Source organism: Pseudophryne corroboree, chromosome 6 (assembly GCF_028390025.1).
Source record: "Pseudophryne corroboree isolate aPseCor3 chromosome 6, aPseCor3.hap2, whole genome shotgun sequence".
Lineage (NCBI taxonomy): Eukaryota > Metazoa > Chordata > Amphibia > Anura > Myobatrachidae > Pseudophryne > Pseudophryne corroboree.
In genome coordinates this window covers 1,086,227-1,109,533 of record NC_086449.1, presented here as the reverse complement: position 1 = coordinate 1,109,533, position 23,307 = coordinate 1,086,227, and the positions used below count along the sequence as shown (strand labels likewise).

The 23,307-nt window shown below is 56.2% G+C and overlaps 1 protein-coding gene across 1 annotated transcript in view; it reads right to left on the bottom strand.

The window, feature by feature from the left end:
- Positions 1–302, bottom strand: part of EPHB4 (EPH receptor B4) — a 178,604-nt gene extending 178,302 nt beyond the window's left edge. Inside the window, exon 1 of the mRNA XM_063930664.1 lies at positions 1–302. This exon is cut by the window's left edge and continues 15 nt beyond it. Within this exon, the coding sequence (XP_063786734.1) occupies positions 1–292 (292 nt within the window). The 5' untranslated portion in view covers positions 293–302.
- Positions 303–23,307: the final 23,005 nt, after the last annotated feature.

The window sequence follows — 23,307 nt, the reverse complement described above, 5'->3', positions numbered from 1 at the left end:
AGAGCGGCAGCCACAGCAGGCAGAGCCGGGGATCCATAGAGTCCCGGGGAGGGGCCCCTGACGTCCCGCAGATGGGGGGCCCCGGGAGCCCGGCACAGTAACTCCACAGCTGCAGACAAAGGGGAGACGGAGCCGGGGCCGGCGTGCGGGGAGCTGGGGCACAGGGGGGCTCTGGGGGTCCCGGGGAAGGAGGGAGGGGCCGCGGGGGGGCCCCGGGAATCTTGCAGGAAACTTTACGGGACGGGAGAAACTCGCTGCACCCCTCCAGCAGCCGCAGCAGCAGCACTCTCATCCCCGGAGCCAGGCCCCGCCCTCCCCCACACAGGCCACGCCCAGGCCCCGCCCACCCAGCACACTGCCCCGTCTACTGCTCCTGCTGCATGCACTGTAGTATACCCTAATGCTGACTCCTGCCGCCGGGGAACTACAGGTACCAGCGTGCCCGGTCCTGCTGACTCCTGCCGCTGGGGGACTACTAGTACCAGCATGCCCTTTGCCTGTCTTACTGACTTCTGCTGCTGGGGGACTACTAGTACCAGCATGCCCTGTGCTTTATCCTATTACTGACTTCTGCCACTGGGGAACTACAGGTACCAGCATGCCATGTGCCTGTCTCACTGACTCCTGTCGCTGGGGGACTACTAGTACCAGCATGCCTTGTGCCTGGTCCATCCTACTGACTCCTGCCACTGGGGCCTGGCGAACTACAGGTGCCTGCATGCCCTGTGCCTAGTCTTACTGTCTCCTGTCGCCCAGGTAACTACAAGTACCAGCATGCCCTATGACTGGTCCCACTGACTCCTACCGCTGGGGAACAACCAGCATGCCCTGAGCTAGGGAACTACCAGTACCAGCATGCCCCTGGGGAACTACCAGTACCAGCATGCCCTGTACCTGGTCCTACTGACACCAGCATATGCCCTGTGCATGGTCCTACTTATTCCTACCACTGGGAAACTACAAGTACCAGCATGCCCTGTGCATGGTCCCTGTGTGACACAATGAACTAAAAGTACCAGCACGCCTCGTGCATGGTCCCTGTGTGACACAATGAACTAGAAGTACCAGCATGCCCTGTGCATGGTCCCTGTGTGACACAATGAACTAGAAGTACCAGCATGTCCTGTGCATGGTCCCTGTGTGACACAATGAACTAGAAGTACCAGCACGCCCTGTGCATGGTCCCTGTGTGACACAATGAACTAGAAGTACCAGCACGCCTCGTGCATGGTCCCTGTGTGACACAATGAACTAGAAGTACCAGCATGCCCTGTGCATGGTCCCTGTGTGACACAATGAACTAGAAGTACCAGCATGTCCTGTGCATGGTCCCTGTGTGACACAATGAACTAGAAGTACCAGCACGCCCTGTGCATGGTCCCTGTGTGACACAATGAACTAGAAGTACCAGCACGCCCTGTGCATGGTCCCTGTGTGACACAATGAACTAGAAGTACCAGCATGCCCTGTGCATGGTCCCTGTGTGACACAATGAACTAGAAGTACCAGCACGCCCTGTGCATGGTCCCTGTGTGACACAATGAACTAGAAGTACCAGCACGCCTCGTGCATGGTCCCTGTGTGACACAATGAACTAGAAGTACCAGCATGTCCTGTGCATGGTCCCTGTGTGACACAATGAACTAGAAGTACCAGCACGCCCTGTGCATGGTCCCTGTGTGACACAATGAACTAGAAGTACCAGCATGTCCTGTGCATGGTCCCTGTGTGACACAATGAACTAGAAGTACCAGCATGCCCTGTGCATGGTCCCTGTGTGACACAATGAACTAGAAGTGCCAGCACGTCCTGTGCATGGTCCCTGTGTGACACAATGAACTAGAAGTACCAGCACGCCCTGTGCATGGTCCCTGTGTGACACAATGAACTAGAAGTACCAGCATGCCCTGTGCATGGTCCCTGTGTGACACAATGAACTAGAAGTACCAGCACGTCCTGTGCAGTGCATGGTCCCTGTGTGACACAATGAACTAGAAGTACCAGCACGTCCTGTGCATGGTCCCTGTGTGACACAATGAACTAGAAGTACCAGCATGCCCTGTGCATGGTCCCTGTGTGACACAATGAACTAGAAGTACCAGCATGTCCTGTGCATGGTCCCTGTGTGACACAATGAACTAGAAGTACCAGCATGTCCTGTGCATGGTCCCTGTGTGACACAATGAACTAGAAGTACCAGCACGCCCTGTGCATGGTCCCTGTGTGACACAATGAACTAGAAGTACCAGCATGCCCTGTGCATGGTCCCTGTGTGACACAATGAACTAGAAGTACCAGCATGCCCTGTGCATGGTCCCTGTGTGACACAATGAACTAGAAGTACCAGCATGCCCTGTGCATGGTCCCTGTGTGACACAATGAACTAGAAGTACCAGCATGCCCTGTGCATGGTCCCTGTGTGACACAATGAACTAGAAGCACCAGCACGTCCTGTGCATGGTCCCTGTGTGACACAATGAACTAGAAGTACCAGCACGCCCTGTGCATGGTCCCTGTGTGACACAATGAACTAGAAGTACCAGCACGCCCTGTGCATGGTCCCTGTGTGACACAATGAACTAGAAGTACCAGCATGTCCTGTGCATGGTTCCTGTGTGACACAATGAACTAGAAGTACCAGCATGTCCTGTGCATGGTTCCTGTGTGACACAATGAACTAGAAGTACCGCACAGACCCCTTCTGTCTTATCTGTGTCCCCACCCAGCTCTCCTATCCGTGACACCAAGACAAATAGTCCTGTCCCCTGCCCCCTGTATCCATCTCTGTGTATGGATCTCAGCTGTATCTCGTGCTTCAGGGACTACATAGAACTGATGCAGGACAGACAATTGCAGCACTAAGGAGCAGGACAGGCCATTACACCGCTGAGGAGCAGGACAGGCCATTACACCGCTGAGGAGCAGGACAGGCCATTACACCGCTGAGGAGCAGGACAGGCCATTACACCGCTGAGGAGCAGGACAGGCCATTACACCGCTGAGGAGCGGGACAGGCCATTACACCGCTGAGGAGCGGGACAGGCCATTACACCGCTGAGGAGCAGGACAGGCCATTACACCGCTGAGGAGCGGGACAGGCCATTACACCGCTGAGGAGCGGGACAGGCCATTACACCGCTGAGGAGCAGGACAGGCCATTACACCGCTGAGGAGCGGGACAGGCCATTACACCGCTGAGGAGCAGGACAGGCCATTACACCGCTGAGGAGCAGGACAGGCCATTACACCGCTGAGGAGCGGGACAGGTCATTACACCGCTGAGGAGCGGGACAGGTCATTACACCGCTGAGGAGCAGGACAGGTCATTACACCGCTGAGGAGCGGGACAGGTCATTACACCGCTGAGGAGCAGGACAGGTCATTACACCGCTGAGGAGCGGGACAGGTCATTACACCGCTGAGGAGCAGGACAGGCCATTACACCGCTGAGGAGCAGGACAGGCCATTACACCGCTGAGGAGCAGGACAGGAGATTACACCGCTGAGGAGCAGGACAGGTCATTACACCGCTGAGGAGCAGGACAGGAGATTACACCGCTGAGGAGCAGGACAGGTCATTACACCGCTGAGGAGCAGGACAGGTCATTACACCGCTGAGGAGCAGGACAGGCCATTACACCGCTGAGGAGCAGGACAGGCCATTACACCCCTGAGGAGCATGACAGGAGATTACACCGCTGAGGAGCAGGACAGGTCATTACACCGCTGAGGAGCAGGACAGGTCATTACACCGCTGAGGAGCAGGACAGGAGGTTACACCGCTGATAAGTGGGACAGGAGATAACACCGCTGAGGAGCAGGACAGGCCATTACACCGCTGAGGAGCATGACAGGAGATTACACCGCTGAGGAGCAGGACAGGTCATTACACCGCTGAGGAGCGGGACAGGTCATTACACCGCTGAGGAGCAGGACAGGTCATTACACCGCTGAGGAGCGGGACAGGTCATTACACCGCTGAGGAGCATGACAGGAGATTACACCGCTGAGGAGCAGGACAGGTCATTACACCGCTGAGGAGCAGGACAGGTCATTACACCGCTGAGGAGCAGGACAGGTCATTACACCGCTGAGGAGCAGGACAGGTCATTACACCGCTGAGGAGCAGGACAGGTCATTACACCGCTGAGGAGCAGGACAGGTCATTACACCGCTGAGGAGCAGGACAGGTCATTACACCGCTGAGGAGCAGGACAGGTCATTACACCGCTGAGGAGCAGGACAGGTCATTACACCGCTGAGGAGCAGGACAGGTCATTACACCGCTGAGGAGCAGGACAGGTCATTACACCGCTGAGGAGCAGGACAGGTCATTACACCGCTGAGGAGCATGACAGGAGATTACACCACTGAGGAGCAGGACAGGCCATTACACCGCTGAGGAGCAGGACAGGTCATTACACCGCTGAGGAGCAGGACAGGTCATTACATCTAAGAAATATAATTACAAGGGTGAGCGCACATGTGACCTCTGAAGAAACCGCCACCCACAAAAGGTGGAGAAACGCGTCAGGTGACCTAAGGACGTTAGGTGGAACGCAGGTGGAGCGCATTGGAAGCCGGAAGCTCCATCCAACCCGGAAGCCGCGGCACGCGGCCGAGCGCTCCCTGCCTTACTACACGCCTCGAGCGTGCTACCGCTCAGCTGGACACAGTTGCATGCCTCCAGTGTGATATAGCCCAACCGGAGACACAAGAACCGCCGCAGAGTGGGAGGGTAAGCATTGCCCATATGAGTGTCACGACGGGGGACTAACTGATTATGTAATCTATCAGCATCACATCTTTGACCAGTGCAAGCTGGTACCATACAATATTATCTGAGAAAAGCTGTTACACACTAATGGACTGTGCCATCGGGTGGTCTTCTGTATGCCGGCGGTCGGGCTCCCGGCGCTCAGTATACCGGCGCCGGGAGCCCGACAGCCGGCATACCGACACTTATTTTCCCTCGTGGGGGTCCACGACCCCCATAGAGGGAGAATAAAATAGTGTGGCGCGCGTAGCGTGGCGAGCGCAGCGAGCCCGCAAGGGGCTCATTTGCGCTCGCCACGCTGTCGGTAAGCCGGCGGTCGGGCTCCCGGCGCCGGGATGCTGGTCGCCGGGAGCCCGACCGCCGGCCAGCCGTAGTGAACCCGTGCCATCAATACTTATTAAGGGACGTTTGGTTCTCTGCAAAGAGTGTGAGTTATTCAGCATAATCAATTCTTAACCAAATACTAACACTATTAATAAAAACTCCCTGGAGGGAGAAAACAGTTCCAATGACTAAGACTGTGCTTAAGGACTGTGTTTTGTTATAACCAATCACTAACCTATTGGCATGCATGCAAATCATTAATTGCTTGTAAAGCTCAATTGGCCAAAGCGGGGATATATGCATATTTTCACATTGTGATTTCCATTGTGATGTTCCTTTTTTATTTTGGTAATGTCTATTTAGTTTGTTTTTAAGGAATAAAAGATTTTTTATTAAACCAGCGGCCTAATTAACCATAAATTTTAATCACATGTGCGCTCACACTTGTAATTATTAGTGATGAGCGAGGTTCGGTTTTACTCGGTTTTACTCGGTTCTCAAAACGGCATCTTATTGGCTATCCAAAACACGTGACATCCGTGAGCCAATAAGATGCCGTTTTGAGAACCGAGTAAAACCGAGTAAAACCGAGTAAAACCGAATCCGCTCATCACTACTAATTATATTTCTTAGGTGCAGTGTCTCTTTATCTAGGAGGATACCCAGATCCTCCTTGTGTGAGCAGCCAATCAATATCTTAATTGTCAATATACTAAATTCTAGCGCCCACTTTGTATTGTATTTTGTTTTCAGGTCATTACATCCCTGAGGAGCAGGACAGGAGATTACACCGCTGAGGAGCAGGACAGGAGATTACACCGCTGAGGAGCAGGACAGGCCATTACACCCCTGAGGAGCAGGACAGGCCATTACACCCCTGAGGAGCAGGACAGGAGATTACACCGCTGAGGAGCAGGACAGGCCATTACACCCCTGAGGAGCATGACAGGAGATTACACCCCTGAGGAGCAGGACAGGTCATTACACCGCTGAGGAGCAGGACAGGCCATTAAACCGCTGAGGAGCGGGACAGGCCATTACACCGCTGAGGAGCGGGACAGGAGATTACACATCTGAGGAGCAGGACAGGCCATTACACCGCTGAGGATCGGGACAGGAGATTACACCGCTGAGGAGCAGGACAGGCCATTACACCGCTGAGGATCGGGACAGGAGATTACACCACTGAGGAGCAGGACAGGCCATTACACCGCTGAGGATCGGGACAGGAGATTACACCGCTGAGGAGCAGGACAGGCCATTACACCGCTGAGGAGCAGGACAGGTCATTACACTGCTGAGGAGCAGGACAGGCCATTACACCGCTGAGGAGCAGGACAGGCCAATACACAGCTGAGGAGCAGGACAGGTCATTACACCGCTGAGGAGCAGGACAGGAGGTTACACCGCTGAGGAGCGGGACAGGAGATTACACCGCTGAGAAGTGGGACAGGAGATTACACCGCTGAGGAGCGGGACAGGAGATTACACCGCTGAGGAGCAGGACAGGTCATTACACCGCTGAGGAGCAGGACAGGAGATTACACCGCTGAGGAGCAGGACAGGCCATTACACCCCTGAGGAGCGTGACAGGAGATTACACCGCTGAGGAGCAGGACAGGTCATTACACCGCTGAGGAGCAGGACAGGAGATTACACCACTGAGGAGCGGGACAGGAGATTACACCACTGAGGAGCGGGACAGGAGATTACACCCCCGAGGAGCGGGACAGGAGATTACACCGCTGAGGAGCAGGACAGGTCATTACACCGCTGAGGAGCAGGACAGGCCATTACACCGCTGAGGAGCAGGACAGGAGATTACACAGCTGAGGAGCAGGACAGGAGGTTACACCGCTGAGGAGCAGGACAGGTCATTACACCGCTGAGGAGCAGGACAGGCCATTACATCCCTGAGGAGCGTGACAGGAGATTACACCGCTGAGGAGCGGGACAGGCCATTACACCGCTGAGGAGCGGGACAGGAGATTACACCGCTGAGGAGCGGGACAGGAGATTACACCGCTGAGGAGCAGGACAGGAGATTACACCGCTGAGGAGCAGGACAGGAGATTACACCACTGAGGAGCAGGACAGGTTATTACACCGCTGAGGAGCGGGACAAGCCATTACACCGCTGAGGAGCAGGACAGGAGATTACACCGCTGAGGAGCAGGACAGGTCATTACACCGCTGAGGAGCAGGACAGGCCATTACACCCCTGAGGAGCAGGACAGGCCATTACACCGCTGAGGAGCAGGACAGGTCATTACACCGCTGAGGAGCAAGACAGGAGATTACACAGCTGAGGAGCAGGACAGGAGATTACACCGCTGAGGAGCGGGACAGGAGATTACACCGCTGAGGAGCGGGACAGGAGATTACACCGCTGAGGAGCAGGACAGGAGATTACACCTCTGAGGAGCGGGACAGGAGATTACACCCCTGGGGAGCGGGACAGGAGATTACACCCCTGAGGAGCGGGACAGGAGATTACACCGCTGAGGAGCGGGACAGGCCATTACAACCCTGAGGAGCAGGACAGGCCATTACACCCCTGAGGAGCAGGACAGGCCATTACACCGCTGAGGAGCAGGACAGGTCATTACACCGCTGAGGAGCAAGACAGGAGATTACACATCTGAGGAGCAGGACAGGAGATTACACCGCTGAGGAGCAGGACAGGCCATTACACCGCTGAGGAGCAGGACAGGCCATTACACCCCTGAGGAGCGTGACAGGAGATTACACCGCTGAGGAGCAGGACAGGAGATTACACCTCTGAGGAGCGGGACAGGAGATTACACCCCTGGGGAGCAAGACAGGAGATTACACCGCTGAGGAGCGGGACAGGCCATTACAACCCTGAGGAGCAGGACATGCCATTACACCGCTGAGGAGCGAGACAGGAGATTACACCCCTGAGGAGCAGGACAGGTCATTACACCGCTGAGGAGCAGGACAGGTCATTACACAGCTGAGGAGCAGGACAGGAGATTACACCCCTGAGGAGCAGGACAGCCCATTACACCGCTGAGGAGCAGGACAGGTCATTACACCCCTGAGGAGCGTGACAGGAGATTACACCGCTGAGGAGCGGGACAGGAGATAACACCGCTGAGGAGCAGGACAGGCCATTACACCGCTGAGGAGCGTGACAGGAGATTACACCGCTGAGGAGCGTGACAGGAGATTACACTGCTGAGGAGCAGGACAGGAGATAACACAGCTGAGGAGCGGGACAGGAGATTACACCGCTGAGTGGGACAAGAGAAGCGGGACAGGTGATTACACCGCTGAGGAGCGGGACAGGAGATTACACCCTTGAGGAGCAGGACAGGAGATTACACCACTGAGGAGCGGGACAGGAGATTACACTACGGAGGAGCGGGACAGGAGATTACACCCCTAAGGAGCAAGACAGGCCATTACACCCCTGAGGAGCGGGACAGGCCATTACACCCCTGAGGAGCGGGACAGGAGATTACACCACTGAGGAGCGGGACAGGACATTACACCCCTGAGGAGCGGGACAGGAGATTACACTGCTGAGGAGCGGGACAGGAGATTACACCGCTGAGGAGCGGGACAGGAGATTACACCGCTGAGGAGCGGGACAGGAGATTACACCGCTGAGGAGCGGGACAGGAGATTACACCGCTGAGGAGCGGGACAGGAGAATACACCCCTGAGGAGCGGGACAGGAGATTACACCGCTGAGGAGCAGGACAGGAGATTACACCTCTGAGGAGCGGGACAGGAGATTACACCCCTGGGGAGCGGGACAGGAGATTACACCCCTGAGGAGCGGGACAGGAGATTACACAGTTGAGGAGCAGGACAGGAGATTACACCCCTGGGGAGCAGGACAGGAGATTACACCACTGAGGAGCAGGACAGGAGATTACACCACTGAGGAGCAGGACAGGAGATTACACCCCTGAGGAGCAGGATAGGCCATTACACCGCTGAGGAGCAGGACAGGAGATTACACCGCTGAGGAGCAGGACAGGAGATTACACCGCTGAGGAGCAGGACAGGAGATTACACCGCTGAGGAGCGGGACAGGAGATTACACCCCTGAGGAGCAGGACAGGAGATTACACCACTGAGGAGCAGGACAGGAGATTACACTACTGAGGAGCGGGACAGGCGATTACACCGCTGAGGAGCGGGACAGGCCATTACACCACTGAGGAGTGGGACAGGCCATTACACCCCTGAGGAGCGGGACAGGCCATTACACCCCTGAGGAGCGGGACAGGCCATTACACCCCTGAGGAGCGGGACAGGCCATTACACCCCTGAGTAGCGTGACAGGCCATTACACCGCTGAGGAGCGGGACAGGAGAGTACACCGCTGAGGAGCGGGACAGGAGAGTACACCGCTGAGGAGCGGGACAGGAGATTACACATCTGAGGAGCGGGACAGGAGATTACACCCCTGAGGAGCGGGACAGGAGATTACACCCCTGAGGAGCGGGACAGGAGATTACACCGCTGAGGAGTGGGACAGGAGATTACACCCCTGAGGAGCGGGACAGGAGATTACACCCCTGAGGAGCGGGACAGGAGATTACACCGCTGAGGAGCGGGACAGGAGATTACACCTCTGAGGAGCGGGACAGGAGATTACACCCCTGGGGAGCGGGACAGGAGATTACACCCCTGAGGAGCAGGACAGGAGATTACACCCCTGAGGAGCGGGACAGGAGATTACACCGCTGAGGAGCAGGACAGGAGATTACACCTCTGAGGAGCAGGACAGGAGATTACACCCCTGGGGAGCAGGACAGGAGATTACACCCCTGAGGAGCGGGACAGGAGATTACACCTCTGAGGAGCGGGACAGGAGATTACACCACTGAGGAGCGGGACAGGAGATTACGCCACTGAGGAGCAGGACAGGCCATTACACCCCTGAGGAGCAGGACAGGCCATTACACCGCTGAGGAGCAGGACAAGAGATTACACAGCTGAGGAGCAGGACAGGGGATTACACCGCTGAGGAGCGGGACAGGAGATTACACCCCTGAGGAGCGGGACAAGAGATTACACCTCTGAGGAGCAAGACAGGCCATTACACCCCTGAGGAGCGGGACAGGCCATTACACCGCTGAGGAGCGGGACAGGAGATTACACCGTTGAGGAGCGGGACAGGAGATTACACCCCTGAGGAGCAAGACAGGCCAATACACCGCTGAGGAGCAGGACAGGAGATTACACTGCTGAGGAGCAGGACAGGAGATTACACCGCTGAGGAGTGGGACAAGAGAAGCGGGACAGGTGATTACACCGCTGAGGAGCGGGACAGGAGATTACACCCTTTAGGAGCAGGACAGGAGATTACACCACTGAGGAGCGGGACAGGAGATTACACTACGGAGGAGCGGGACAGGCGATTACACCCCTAAGGAGCAAGACAGGCCATTACACCCCTGAGGAGCGGGACAGGCCATTACACCCCTGAGGAGCGGGACAGGAGATTACACCACTGAGGAGCGGGACAGGACATTACACCCCTGAGGAGCGGGACAGGAGATTACACCGCTGAGGAGCGGGACAGGAGATTACACCGCTGAGGAGCGGGACAGGAGATTACACCGCTGAGGAGCAGGACAGGAGAATACACCCCTGAGGAGCGGGACAGGAGATTACACCGCTGAGGAGCGGGACAGGAGATTACACCACAGAGGAGCAGGACAGGAGATTACACCGCTGAGGAGCAGGACAGGAGAATACACCCCTGAGGAGCGGGACAGGAGATTACACCGCTGAGGAGCGGGACAGGAGATTACACCTCTGAGGAGCGGGACAGGAGATTACACCCCTGGGGAGCGGGACAGGAGATTACACCGCTGAGGAGCGGGACAGGAGATTACACCTCTGAGGAGCGGGACAGGAGATTACACCTCTGAGGAGCGGGACAGGAGATTACACCCCTGGGGAGCGGGACAGGAGATTACACCCCTGAGGAGCAGGACAGGAGATTACACCCCTGAGGAGCGGGACAGGAGATTACACCGCTGAGGAGTGGGTCAGGAGATTACACCGCTGAGGAGCTGGACAGGAGATTACACCGCTGAGGAGCAGGACAGGCCATTACACCGCTGAGGAGCGGGACAGGCCATTACACCGCTGAGGAGCAGGACAGGCCATTACACCGCTGAGGAGCGGGACAGGTCATTACACCGCTGAGGAGCGGGACAGGTCATTACACCGCTGAGGAGCAGGACAGGTCATTACACCGCTGAGGAGCGGGACAGGTCATTACACCGCTTAGGAGCAGGACAGGTCATTACACCGCTGAGGAGCGGGACAGGTCATTACACCGCTGAGGAGCAGGACAGGCCATTACACCGCTGAGGAGCAGGACAGGCCATTACACCGCTGAGGAGCAGGACAGGAGATTACACCGCTGAGGAGCAGGACAGGTCATTACACCGCTGAGGAGCAGGACAGGAGATTACACCGCTGAGGAGCAGGACAGGTCATTACACCGCTGAGGAGCAGGACAGGTCATTACACCGCTGAGGAGCAGGACAGGCCATTACACCGCTGAGGAGCAGGACAGGCCATTACACCCCTGAGGAGCATGACAGGAGATTACACCGCTGAGGAGCAGGACAGGTCATTACACCGCTGAGGAGCAGGACAGGTCATTACACCGCTGAGGAGCAGGACAGGAGGTTACACCGCTGATAAGTGGGACAGGAGATAACACCGCTGAGGAGCAGGACAGGCCATTACACCGCTGAGGAGCATGACAGGAGATTACACCGCTGAGGAGCAGGACAGGTCATTACACCGCTGAGGAGCGGGACAGGTCATTACACCGCTGAGGAGCAGGACAGGTCATTACACCGCTGAGGAGCGGGACAGGTCATTACACCGCTGAGGAGCATGACAGGAGATTACACCGCTGAGGAGCAGGACAGGTCATTACACCGCTGAGGAGCAGGACAGGTCATTACACCGCTGAGGAGCAGGACAGGTCATTACACCGCTGAGGAGCAGGACAGGTCATTACACCGCTGAGGAGCAGGACAGGTCATTACACCGCTGAGGAGCAGGACAGGTCATTACACCGCTGAGGAGCAGGACAGGTCATTACACCGCTGAGGAGCAGGACAGGTCATTACACCGCTGAGGAGCAGGACAGGTCATTACACCGCTGAGGAGCAGGACAGGTCATTACACCGCTGAGGAGCATGACAGGAGATTACACCACTGAGGAGCAGGACAGGCCATTACACCGCTGAGGAGCAGGACAGGTCATTACACCGCTGAGGAGCAGGACAGGTCATTACATCTAAGAAATATAATTACAAGGGTGAGCGCACATGTGACCTCTGAAGAAACCGCCACCCACAAAAGGTGGAGAAACGCGTCAGGTGACCTAAGGACGTTAGGTGGAACGCAGGTGGAGCGCATTGGAAGCCGGAAGCTCCATCCAACCCGGAAGCCGCGGCACGCGGCCGAGCGCTCCCTGCCTTACTACACGCCTCGAGCGTGCTACCGCTCAGCTGGACACAGTTGCATGCCTCCAGTGTGATATAGCCCAACCGGAGACACAAGAACCGCCGCAGAGTGGGAGGGTAAGCATTGCCCATATGAGTGTCACGACGGGGGACTAACTGATTATGTAATCTATCAGCATCACATCTTTGACCAGTGCAAGCTGGTACCATACAATATTATCTGAGAAAAGCTGTTACACACTAATGGACTGTGCCATCGGGTGGTCTTCTGTATGCCGGCGGTCGGGCTCCCGGCGCTCAGTATACCGGCGCCGGGAGCCCGACAGCCGGCATACCGACACTTATTTTCCCTCGTGGGGGTCCACGACCCCCATAGAGGGAGAATAAAATAGTGTGGCGCGCGTAGCGCGCCACCGTGCCCGTAGCGTGGCGAGCGCAGCGAGCCCGCAAGGGGCTCATTTGCGCTCGCCACGCTGTCGGTATGCCGGCGGTCGGGCTCCCGGCGCCGGGATGCTGGTCGCCGGGAGCCCGACCGCCGGCCAGCCGTAGTGAACCCGTGCCATCAATACTTATTAAGGGACGTTTGGTTCTCTGCAAAGAGTGTGAGTTATTCAGCATAATCAATTCTTAACCAAATACTAACACTATTAATAAAAACTCCCTGGAGGGAGAAAACAGTTCCAATGACTAAGACTGTGCTTAAGGACTGTGTTTTGTTATAACCAATCACTAACCTATTGGCATGCATGCAAATCATTAATTGCTTGTAAAGCTCAATTGGCCAAAGCGGGGATATATGCATATTTTCACATTGTGATTTCCATTGTGATGTTCCTTTTTTATTTTGGTAATGTCTATTTAGTTTGTTTTTAAGGAATAAAAGATTTTTTATTAAACCAGCGGCCTAATTAACCATAAATTTTAATCACATGTGCGCTCACACTTGTAATTATTAGTGATGAGCGAGGTTCGGTTTTACTCGGTTTTACTCGGTTCTCAAAACGGCATCTTATTGGCTATCCAAAACACGTGACATCCGTGAGCCAATAAGATGCCGTTTTGAGAACCGAGTAAAACCGAGTAAAACCGAGTAAAACCGAATCCGCTCATCACTACTAATTATATTTCTTAGGTGCAGTGTCTCTTTATCTAGGAGGATACCCAGATCCTCCTTGTGTGAGCAGCCAATCAATATCTTAATTGTCAATATACTAAATTCTAGCGCCCACTTTGTATTGTATTTTGTTTTCAGGTCATTACATCCCTGAGGAGCAGGACAGGAGATTACACCGCTGAGGAGCAGGACAGGAGATTACACCGCTGAGGAGCAGGACAGGCCATTACACCCCTGAGGAGCAGGACAGGCCATTACACCCCTGAGGAGCAGGACAGGAGATTACACCGCTGAGGAGCAGGACAGGCCATTACACCCCTGAGGAGCATGACAGGAGATTACACCCCTGAGGAGCAGGACAGGTCATTACACCGCTGAGGAGCAGGACAGGCCATTAAACCGCTGAGGAGCGGGACAGGCCATTACACCGCTGAGGAGCGGGACAGGAGATTACACATCTGAGGAGCAGGACAGGCCATTACACCGCTGAGGATCGGGACAGGAGATTACACCGCTGAGGAGCAGGACAGGCCATTACACCGCTGAGGATCGGGACAGGAGATTACACCACTGAGGAGCAGGACAGGCCATTACACCACTGAGGATCGGGACAGGAGATTACACCGCTGAGGAGCAGGACAGGCCATTACACCGCTGAGGAGCAGGACAGGTCATTACACTGCTGAGGAGCAGGACAGGCCATTACACCGCTGAGGAGCAGGACAGGCCAATACACAGCTGAGGAGCAGGACAGGTCATTACACCGCTGAGGAGCAGGACAGGAGGTTACACCGCTGAGGAGCGGGACAGGAGATTACACCGCTGAGAAGTGGGACAGGAGATTACACCGCTGAGGAGCGGGACAGGAGATTACACCGCTGAGGAGCAGGACAGGTCATTACACCGCTGAGGAGCAGGACAGGAGATTACACCGCTGAGGAGCAGGACAGGTCATTACACCGCTGAGGAGCAGGACAGGAGATTACACCACTGAGGAGCGGGACAGGAGATTACACCACTGAGGAGCGGGACAGGAGATTACACCCCCGAGGAGCGGGACAGGAGATTACACCGCTGAGGAGCAGGACAGGTCATTACACCGCTGAGGAGCAGGACAGGCCATTACACCGCTGAGGAGCAGGACAGGAGATTACACAGCTGAGGAGCAGGACAGGAGGTTACACCGCTGAGGAGCAGGACAGGTCATTACACCGCTGAGGAGCAGGACAGGCCATTACATCCCTGAGGAGCGTGACAGGAGATTACACCGCTGAGGAGCGGGACAGGCCATTACACCGCTGAGGAGCGGGACAGGAGATTACACCGCTGAGGAGCGGGACAGGAGATTACACCGCTGAGGAGCAGGACAGGAGATTACACCGCTGAGGAGCAGGACAGGAGATTACACCACTGAGGAGCAGGACAGGTTATTACACCGCTGAGGAGCGGGACAAGCCATTACACCGCTGAGGAGCAGGACAGGAGATTACACCGCTGAGGAGCAGGACAGGTCATTACACCGCTGAGGAGCAGGACAGGCCATTACACCCCTGAGGAGCAGGACAGGCCATTACACCGCTGAGGAGCAGGACAGGTCATTACACCGCTGAGGAGCAAGACAGGAGATTACACAGCTGAGGAGCAGGACAGGAGATTACACCGCTGAGGAGCGGGACAGGAGATTACACCGCTGAGGAGCGGGACAGGAGATTACACCGCTGAGGAGCAGGACAGGAGATTACACCTCTGAGGAGCGGGACAGGAGATTACACCCCTGGGGAGCGGGACAGGAGATTACACCCCTGAGGAGCGGGACAGGAGATTACACCGCTGAGGAGCGGGACAGGCCATTACAACCCTGAGGAGCAGGACAGGCCATTACACCCCTGAGGAGCAGGACAGGCCATTACACCGCTGAGGAGCAGGACAGGTCATTACACCGCTGAGGAGCAAGACAGGAGATTACACATCTGAGGAGCAGGACAGGAGATTACACCGCTGAGGAGCAGGACAGGCCATTACACCGCTGAGGAGCAGGACAGGCCATTACACCCCTGAGGAGCGTGACAGGAGATTACACCGCTGAGGAGCAGGACAGGAGATTACACCTCTGAGGAGCGGGACAGGAGATTACACCCCTGGGGAGCAAGACAGGAGATTACACCGCTGAGGAGCGGGACAGGCCATTACAACCCTGAGGAGCAGGACATGCCATTACACCGCTGAGGAGCGAGACAGGAGATTACACCCCTGAGGAGCAGGACAGGTCATTACACCGCTGAGGAGCAGGACAGGTCATTACACAGCTGAGGAGCAGGACAGGAGATTACACCCCTGAGGAGCAGGACAGCCCATTACACCGCTGAGGAGCAGGACAGGTCATTACACCCCTGAGGAGCGTGACAGGAGATTACACCGCTGAGGAGCGGGACAGGAGATAACACCGCTGAGGAGCAGGACAGGCCATTACACCGCTGAGGAGCGTGACAGGAGATTACACCGCTGAGGAGCGTGACAGGAGATTACACTGCTGAGGAGCAGGACAGGAGATAACACAGCTGAGGAGCGGGACAGGAGATTACACCGCTGAGTGGGACAAGAGAAGCGGGACAGGTGATTACACCGCTGAGGAGCGGGACAGGAGATTACACCCTTGAGGAGCAGGACAGGAGATTACACCACTGAGGAGCGGGACAGGAGATTACACTACGGAGGAGCGGGACAGGAGATTACACCCCTAAGGAGCAAGACAGGCCATTACACCCCTGAGGAGCGGGACAGGCCATTACACCCCTGAGGAGCGGGACAGGAGATTACACCACTGAGGAGCGGGACAGGACATTACACCCCTGAGGAGCGGGACAGGAGATTACACTGCTGAGGAGCGGGACAGGAGATTACACCGCTGAGGAGCGGGACAGGAGATTACACCGCTGAGGAGCGGGACAGGAGATTACACCGCTGAGGAGCGGGACAGGAGATTACACCGCTGAGGAGCGGGACAGGAGATTACACCGCTGAGGAGCGGGACAGGAGAATACACCCCTGAGGAGCGGGACAGGAGATTACACCGCTGAGGAGCAGGACAGGAGATTACACCTCTGAGGAGCGGGACAGGAGATTACACCCCTGGGGAGCGGGACAGGAGATTACACCCCTGAGGAGCGGGACAGGAGATTACACAGTTGAGGAGCAGGACAGGAGATTACACCCCTGGGGAGCAGGACAGGAGATTACACCACTGAGGAGCAGGACAGGAGATTACACCACTGAGGAGCAGGACAGGAGATTACACCCCTGAGGAGCAGGATAGGCCATTACACCGCTGAGGAGCAGGACAGGAGATTACACCGCTGAGGAGCAGGACAGGAGATTACACCGCTGAGGAGCAGGACAGGAGATTACACCGCTGAGGAGCGGGACAGGAGATTACACCCCTGAGGAGCAGGACAGGAGATTACACCACTGAGGAGCAGGACAGGAGATTACACTACTGAGGAGCGGGACAGGCGATTACACCGCTGAGGAGCGGGACAGGCCATTACACCACTGAGGAGTGGGACAGGCCATTACACCCCTGAGGAGCGGGACAGGCCATTACACCCCTGAGGAGCGGGACAGGCCATTACACCCCTGAGGAGCGGGACAGGCCATTACACCCCTGAGGAGCGTGACAGGCCATTACACCGCTGAGGAGCGGGAGAGGAGAGTACACCGCTGAGGAGCGGGACAGGAGAGTACACCGCTGAGGAGCGGGACAGGAGATTACACATCTGAGGAGCGGGACAGGAGATTACACCCCTGAGGAGCGGGACAGGAGATTACACCCCTGAGGAGCGGGACAGGAGATTACACCGCTGAGGAGCGGGACAGGAGATTACACCCCTGAGGAGCGGGACAGGAGATTACACCCCTGAGGAGCGGGACAGGAGATTACACCGCTGAGGAGCGGGACAGGAGATTACACCTCTGAGGAGCGGGACAGGAGATTACACCCCTGGGGAGCGGGACAGGAGATTACACCCCTGAGGAGCAGGACAGGAGATTACACCCCTGAGGAGCGGGACAGGAGATTACACCTCTGAGGAGCAGGACAGGAGATTACACCTCTGAGGAGCAGGACAGGAGATTACACCCCTGGGGAGCAGGACAGGAGATTACACCCCTGAGGAGCGGGACAGGAGATTACACCTCTGAGGAGCGGGACAGGAGATTACACCACTGAGGAGCGGGACAGGAGATTACGCCACTGAGGAGCAGGACAGGCCATTACACCCCTGAGGAGCAGGACAGGCCATTACACCGCTGAGGAGCAGGACAAGAGATTACACAGCTGAGGAGCAGGACAGGGGATTACACCGCTGAGGAGCGGGACAGGAGATTACACCCCTGAGGAGCGGGACAAGAGATTACACCTCTGAGGAGCAAGACAGGCCATTACACCCCTGAGGAGCGGGACAGGCCATTACACCGCTGAGGAGCGGGACAGGAGATTACACCGTTGAGGAGCGGGACAGGAGATTACACCCCTGAGGAGCAAGACAGGCCAATACACCGCTGAGGAGCAGGACAGGAGATTACACTGCTGAGGAGCAGGACAGGAGATTACACCGCTGAGGAGTGGGACAAGAGAAGCGGGACAGGTGATTACACCGCTGAGGAGCGGGACAGGAGATTACACCCTTGAGGAGCAGGACAGGAGATTACACCACTGAGGAGCGGGACAGGAGATTACACTACGGAGGAGCGGGACAGGCGATTACACCCCTAAGGAGCAAGACAGGCCATTACACCCCTGAGGAGCGGGACAGGCCATTACACCCCTGAGGAGCGGGACAGGAGATTACACCACTGAGGAGCGGGACAGGACATTACACCCCTGAGGAGCGGGACAGGAGATTACACCGCTGAGGAGCGGGACAGGAGATTACACCGCTGAGGAGCGGGACAGGAGATTACACCGCTGAGGAGTAGGACAGGAGAATACACCCCTGAGGAGCGGGACAGGAGATTACACCGCTGAGGAGCGGGACAGGAGATTACACCACAGAGGAGCAGGACAGGAGATTACACCGCTGAGGAGCAGGACAGGAGAATACACCCCTGAGGAGCGGGACAGGAGATTACACCGCTGAGGAGCGGGACAGGAGATTACACCTCTGAGGAGCGGGACAGGAGATTACACCCCTGGGGAGCGGGACAGGAGATTACACCGCTGAGGAGCGGGACAGGAGATTACACCTCTGAGGAGCGGGACAGGAGATTACACCTCTGAGGAGCGGGACAGGAGATTACACCCCTGGGGAGCGGGACAGGAGATTACACCCCTGAGGAGCAGGACAGGAGATTACACCCCTGAGGAGCGGGACAGGAGATTACACCGCTGAGGAGTGGGTCAGGAGATTACACCGCTGAGGAGCTGGACAGGAGATTACACCGCTGAGGAGCAGGACAGGAGATTACACAGTTGAGGAGCGGGACATGAGATTACACCGCTGAGGAGCAGGACAGGAGATTACACCACTGAGGAGCAGGACAGGAGATTACACCTCTGAGGAGCAGGACAGGAGATTACACAGTTGAGGAGCGGGACAGGAGATTACACCACAGAGGAGCAGGACAGGAGATTACACCGCTGAGGAGCAGGACAGGAGATTACACCACTGAGGAGCAGGACAGGAGATTACACCCCTGAGGAGCAGGACAGGCCATTACACCGCTGAGGAGCAGGACAGGAGATTACACCGCTGAGGAGCGGGACAGGAGATTACACCGCTGAGGAGCGGGACAGGAGATTACACTGCTGAGGAGCGGGACAGGAGATTACACCGCTGAGGAGTGGGACAAGAGAAGCGGGACAGGAGATTACACCGCTGAGGAGCGGGACAGGAGATTACACCCCTGAGGAGCAGGACAGGAGATTACACCACTGAGGAGCGGGACAGGAGATTACACTACTGAGGAGCGGGACAGGCCATTACACCGCTGAGGAGCGGGACAGGCCATTACACCGCTGAGGAGCGGGACAGGCCATTACACCCCTGAGGAGCGGGACAGGCCATTACACCCCTGAGGAGCGGGACAGGCAATTACACCGCTGAGGAGCGGGACAGGAGAGTACACCGCTGAGGAGCGGGACAGGAGAGTACACCGCTGAGGAGCGGGACAGGAGATTACACCCCTGAGGAGCAGGACAGGAGATTACACCACTAAGGAGCGGGACAGGCCATTACACCCCTGAGGAGCGGGACAGGCAATTACACCGCTGAGGAGCGGGACAGGAGAGTACACCGCTGAGGAGCGGGACAGGAGAGTACACCGCTGAGGAGCGGGACAGGAGATTACACAGCTGAGGAGCGGGACAGGAGATTACACCGCTGAGGAGCTGGACAGGAGATTACACCGCTGAGGAGCGAGACAGGAGATTACACCGCTGAGGAGCGAGACAGGAGATTACACCCCTGAGGAGCAGGACAGGAGATTACACCTCTGAGGAGCGGGACAGGAGATTACACCTCTGAGGAGCGGGACAGGAGATTACACCCCTGAGGAGCGGGACAGGAGATTACACCGCTGAGGAGTGGGTCAGGAGATTACACCGCTGAGGAGCTGGACAGGAGATTACACCGCTGAGGAGCGGGACAAGAGATTACACCGCTGAGGAGCGGGACAGGAGATTACACCGCTGAGGAGCTGGACAGGAGATTACACCGCTGAGGAGCGAGACAGGAAATTACACCGCTGAGGAGCGAGACAGGAGATTACACAGTTGAGGAGCGGGACAGGAGATTACACCACAGAGGAGCAGGACAGGAGATTACACCGCTGAGGAGCGGGACAGGAGATTACACCCCTGAGGAGCGGGACAGGAGATTACACCCCTGAGGAGCAGGACAGGAGATTACACCTCTGAGGAGCGGGACAGGAGATTACACCACTGAGGAGCGGGACAGGAGATTACACCTCTGAGGAGCGGGACAGGAGATTACACCTCTGAGGAGCGGGACAGGCCATTACACCGCTGAGGAGCAGGACAGGAGATTACACCCTTGAGGAGCAGGACAGGAGATTACACAGTTGAGGAGCGGGACAGGAGATTACACCGCTGAGGAGCAGGACAGGAGATTACACCTCTGAGCAGGACAGGAGATTACACCACAGAGGAGCAGGACAGGAGATTACACCTCTGAGGAGCGGGACAGGAGATTACACCTCTGAGGAGCAGGACAGGAGATAACACCGCTGAGGAGCAGGACAGGAGATTACACCACAGAGGAGCAGGACAGGAGATTACACCGCTGAGGAGCAGGACAGGAGATTACACCACTGAGGAGCAGGACAGGAGATTACACCTCTGAGGAGCAGGACAGGAGATTACACCTCTGAGGAGCAGGACAAGAGATTACACCGCTGAGGAGCAGGACAGGAGATTACACCGCTGAGGAGCAGGACAGGAGATTACACCTCTGAGCAGGACAGGAGATTACACCTCTGAGCAGGACAGGAGATTACACCACAGAGGAGCAGGACAGGAGATTACACCGCTGAGGAGCAGGACAGGAGATTACACCGCTGAGGAGCAGGACAGGAGATTACACCACTGAGGAGCAGGACAGGAGATTACACCTCTGAGGAGCAGGACAGGAGATTACACCACAGAGGAGCAGGACAGGAGATTACACCGCTGAGGAGCAGGACAGGAGATAACACCGCTGAGGAGCAGGACAGGAGATAACACCGCTGAGGAGCAGGACAGGAGATAACACCGCTGAGGAGCAGGACAGGAGATTACACCACAGAGGAGCAGGACAGGAGATTACACCGCTGAGGAGCAGGACAGGAGATAACACCGCTGAGGAGCAGGACAGGAGATAACACCGCTGAGGAGCAGGACAGGAGATTACACCACAGAGGAGCAGGACAGGAGATTACACCGCTGAGGAGCAGGACAGGAGATAACACCGCTGAGGAGCAGGACAGGAGATAACACCGCTGAGGAGCAGGACAGGAGATAACACCGCTGAGGAGCAGGACAGGAGATTACACAGCTGAGGAGCAGGACAGGAGATTACACCACAGAGGAGCAGGACAGGAGATTACACCACAGAGGAGCAGGACAGGAGATTACACCCCTGAGGAGCAGGACAGGAGATTACACCTCTGAGGAGCAGGACAGGAGATTACACCCCTGAGGAGCAGGACAGGAGATTACACCGCTGAGGAGCAGGACAGGAGATTACACCACTGAGGAGCGGGATGGGGGGTGGCTTGAATTTAGGAGGCAGTACGCAGTCATGTGGAGGAGGAGGGAGGGGTGGCTGCACAATCACATCATCGTGGCCCTGCTATACAGTGGCAAGATAACCACCATTGTGCAATGGCGGGGGGGGGCGTCGCTACGATGACGTGTTTCAGCGCAAACCGCGTCAAGTGCTGCTGGGTCCGCCCACTTCACTCAGAAGTAGGCGGCTGGGTGGAGGGCAGAGGACCAGCTCTGGGAGACTTGACCACTGTTTTCGGGAGGCTCTTAGATGTTTCAGGAGAGAAGGCAAGTATAGTTTACAGGGACCGGCGTCCGCTCACCGAGCAGTCCATACAGCATTTTGCTGTGAATACGGGATAACGCGATACCTGCTGTAATTTATACGGACATTAGAAGTCACCCAGGAGTCCTGCACCTGTTTCTACAGATCACAGGAATCCGAGGCTACTTACAGTATATATATATATATATATAACTTACAGCAGACTCTGCATTGTTCCTTCCTCCTGAGCACAGTAGCGAGAGGCAGCGACGCCTGCGTCAGTGTTTATCAAGCTGTTGTGGCTGCAGATTTACGACGTGGTGACTGTGAGCTGAGCAGCTGCAGACGACTCCGCTGTAGCACAAAATGCAGAGAATAATATAAATGTATCAGGACGGTACATGATCCCCTATCCTGACACTGGCTGCCGATTCTGGCTCTGACAGCGAGGTCACTCCCATCTCTGGGGGCTGCCGCCGTGTCTGTAGGTCACCGCTCCACCATGCTGTATATATATATATATATATATATATATATATATACTGTACATACTTCTAGGCATTTTCTGAGACCCTGGGAACGGTCGTCGGGGACGTGTTCTGGATTACACAGTTGTGTTCCCTACCGTCCTGCGGAATATTTGTGTAAGATCACTTTTCTGCGTGTTCTGCAGGGGAGCGGGGGGTATCCCGTGGTTATGTACATGGTGGGCCTGGTCTCGCTGGCTTGGGAGGTTTTGTCTTACAGATTGGCCCATCGGGGGAGCGGGTCGGTGTGGCGGCTGATACTCAGAGTATCCCACCCGGCTAGGCCAGGTGTAAGATGGGGTGTCGGGTTCAGTTACACTACGCACCGTGAAACTGCCCCCCCGGGCTGCACACACTAATTGATTTTAAACTGTGTCTGTTGTGATCAGTGTACGGTCGTATTACACGGTTATTATCACATGTTACAGTTATTATTACATGCTGTATGGCGTTCTACATAGGCTGCAAGTAGCTGCGATAAATCAGGGGCATCCAGCTAGCATGTTACATCGCTCATCGGACGGCAGTAGAATGAGGGGTGCAGGCAATGCCGGGTGTC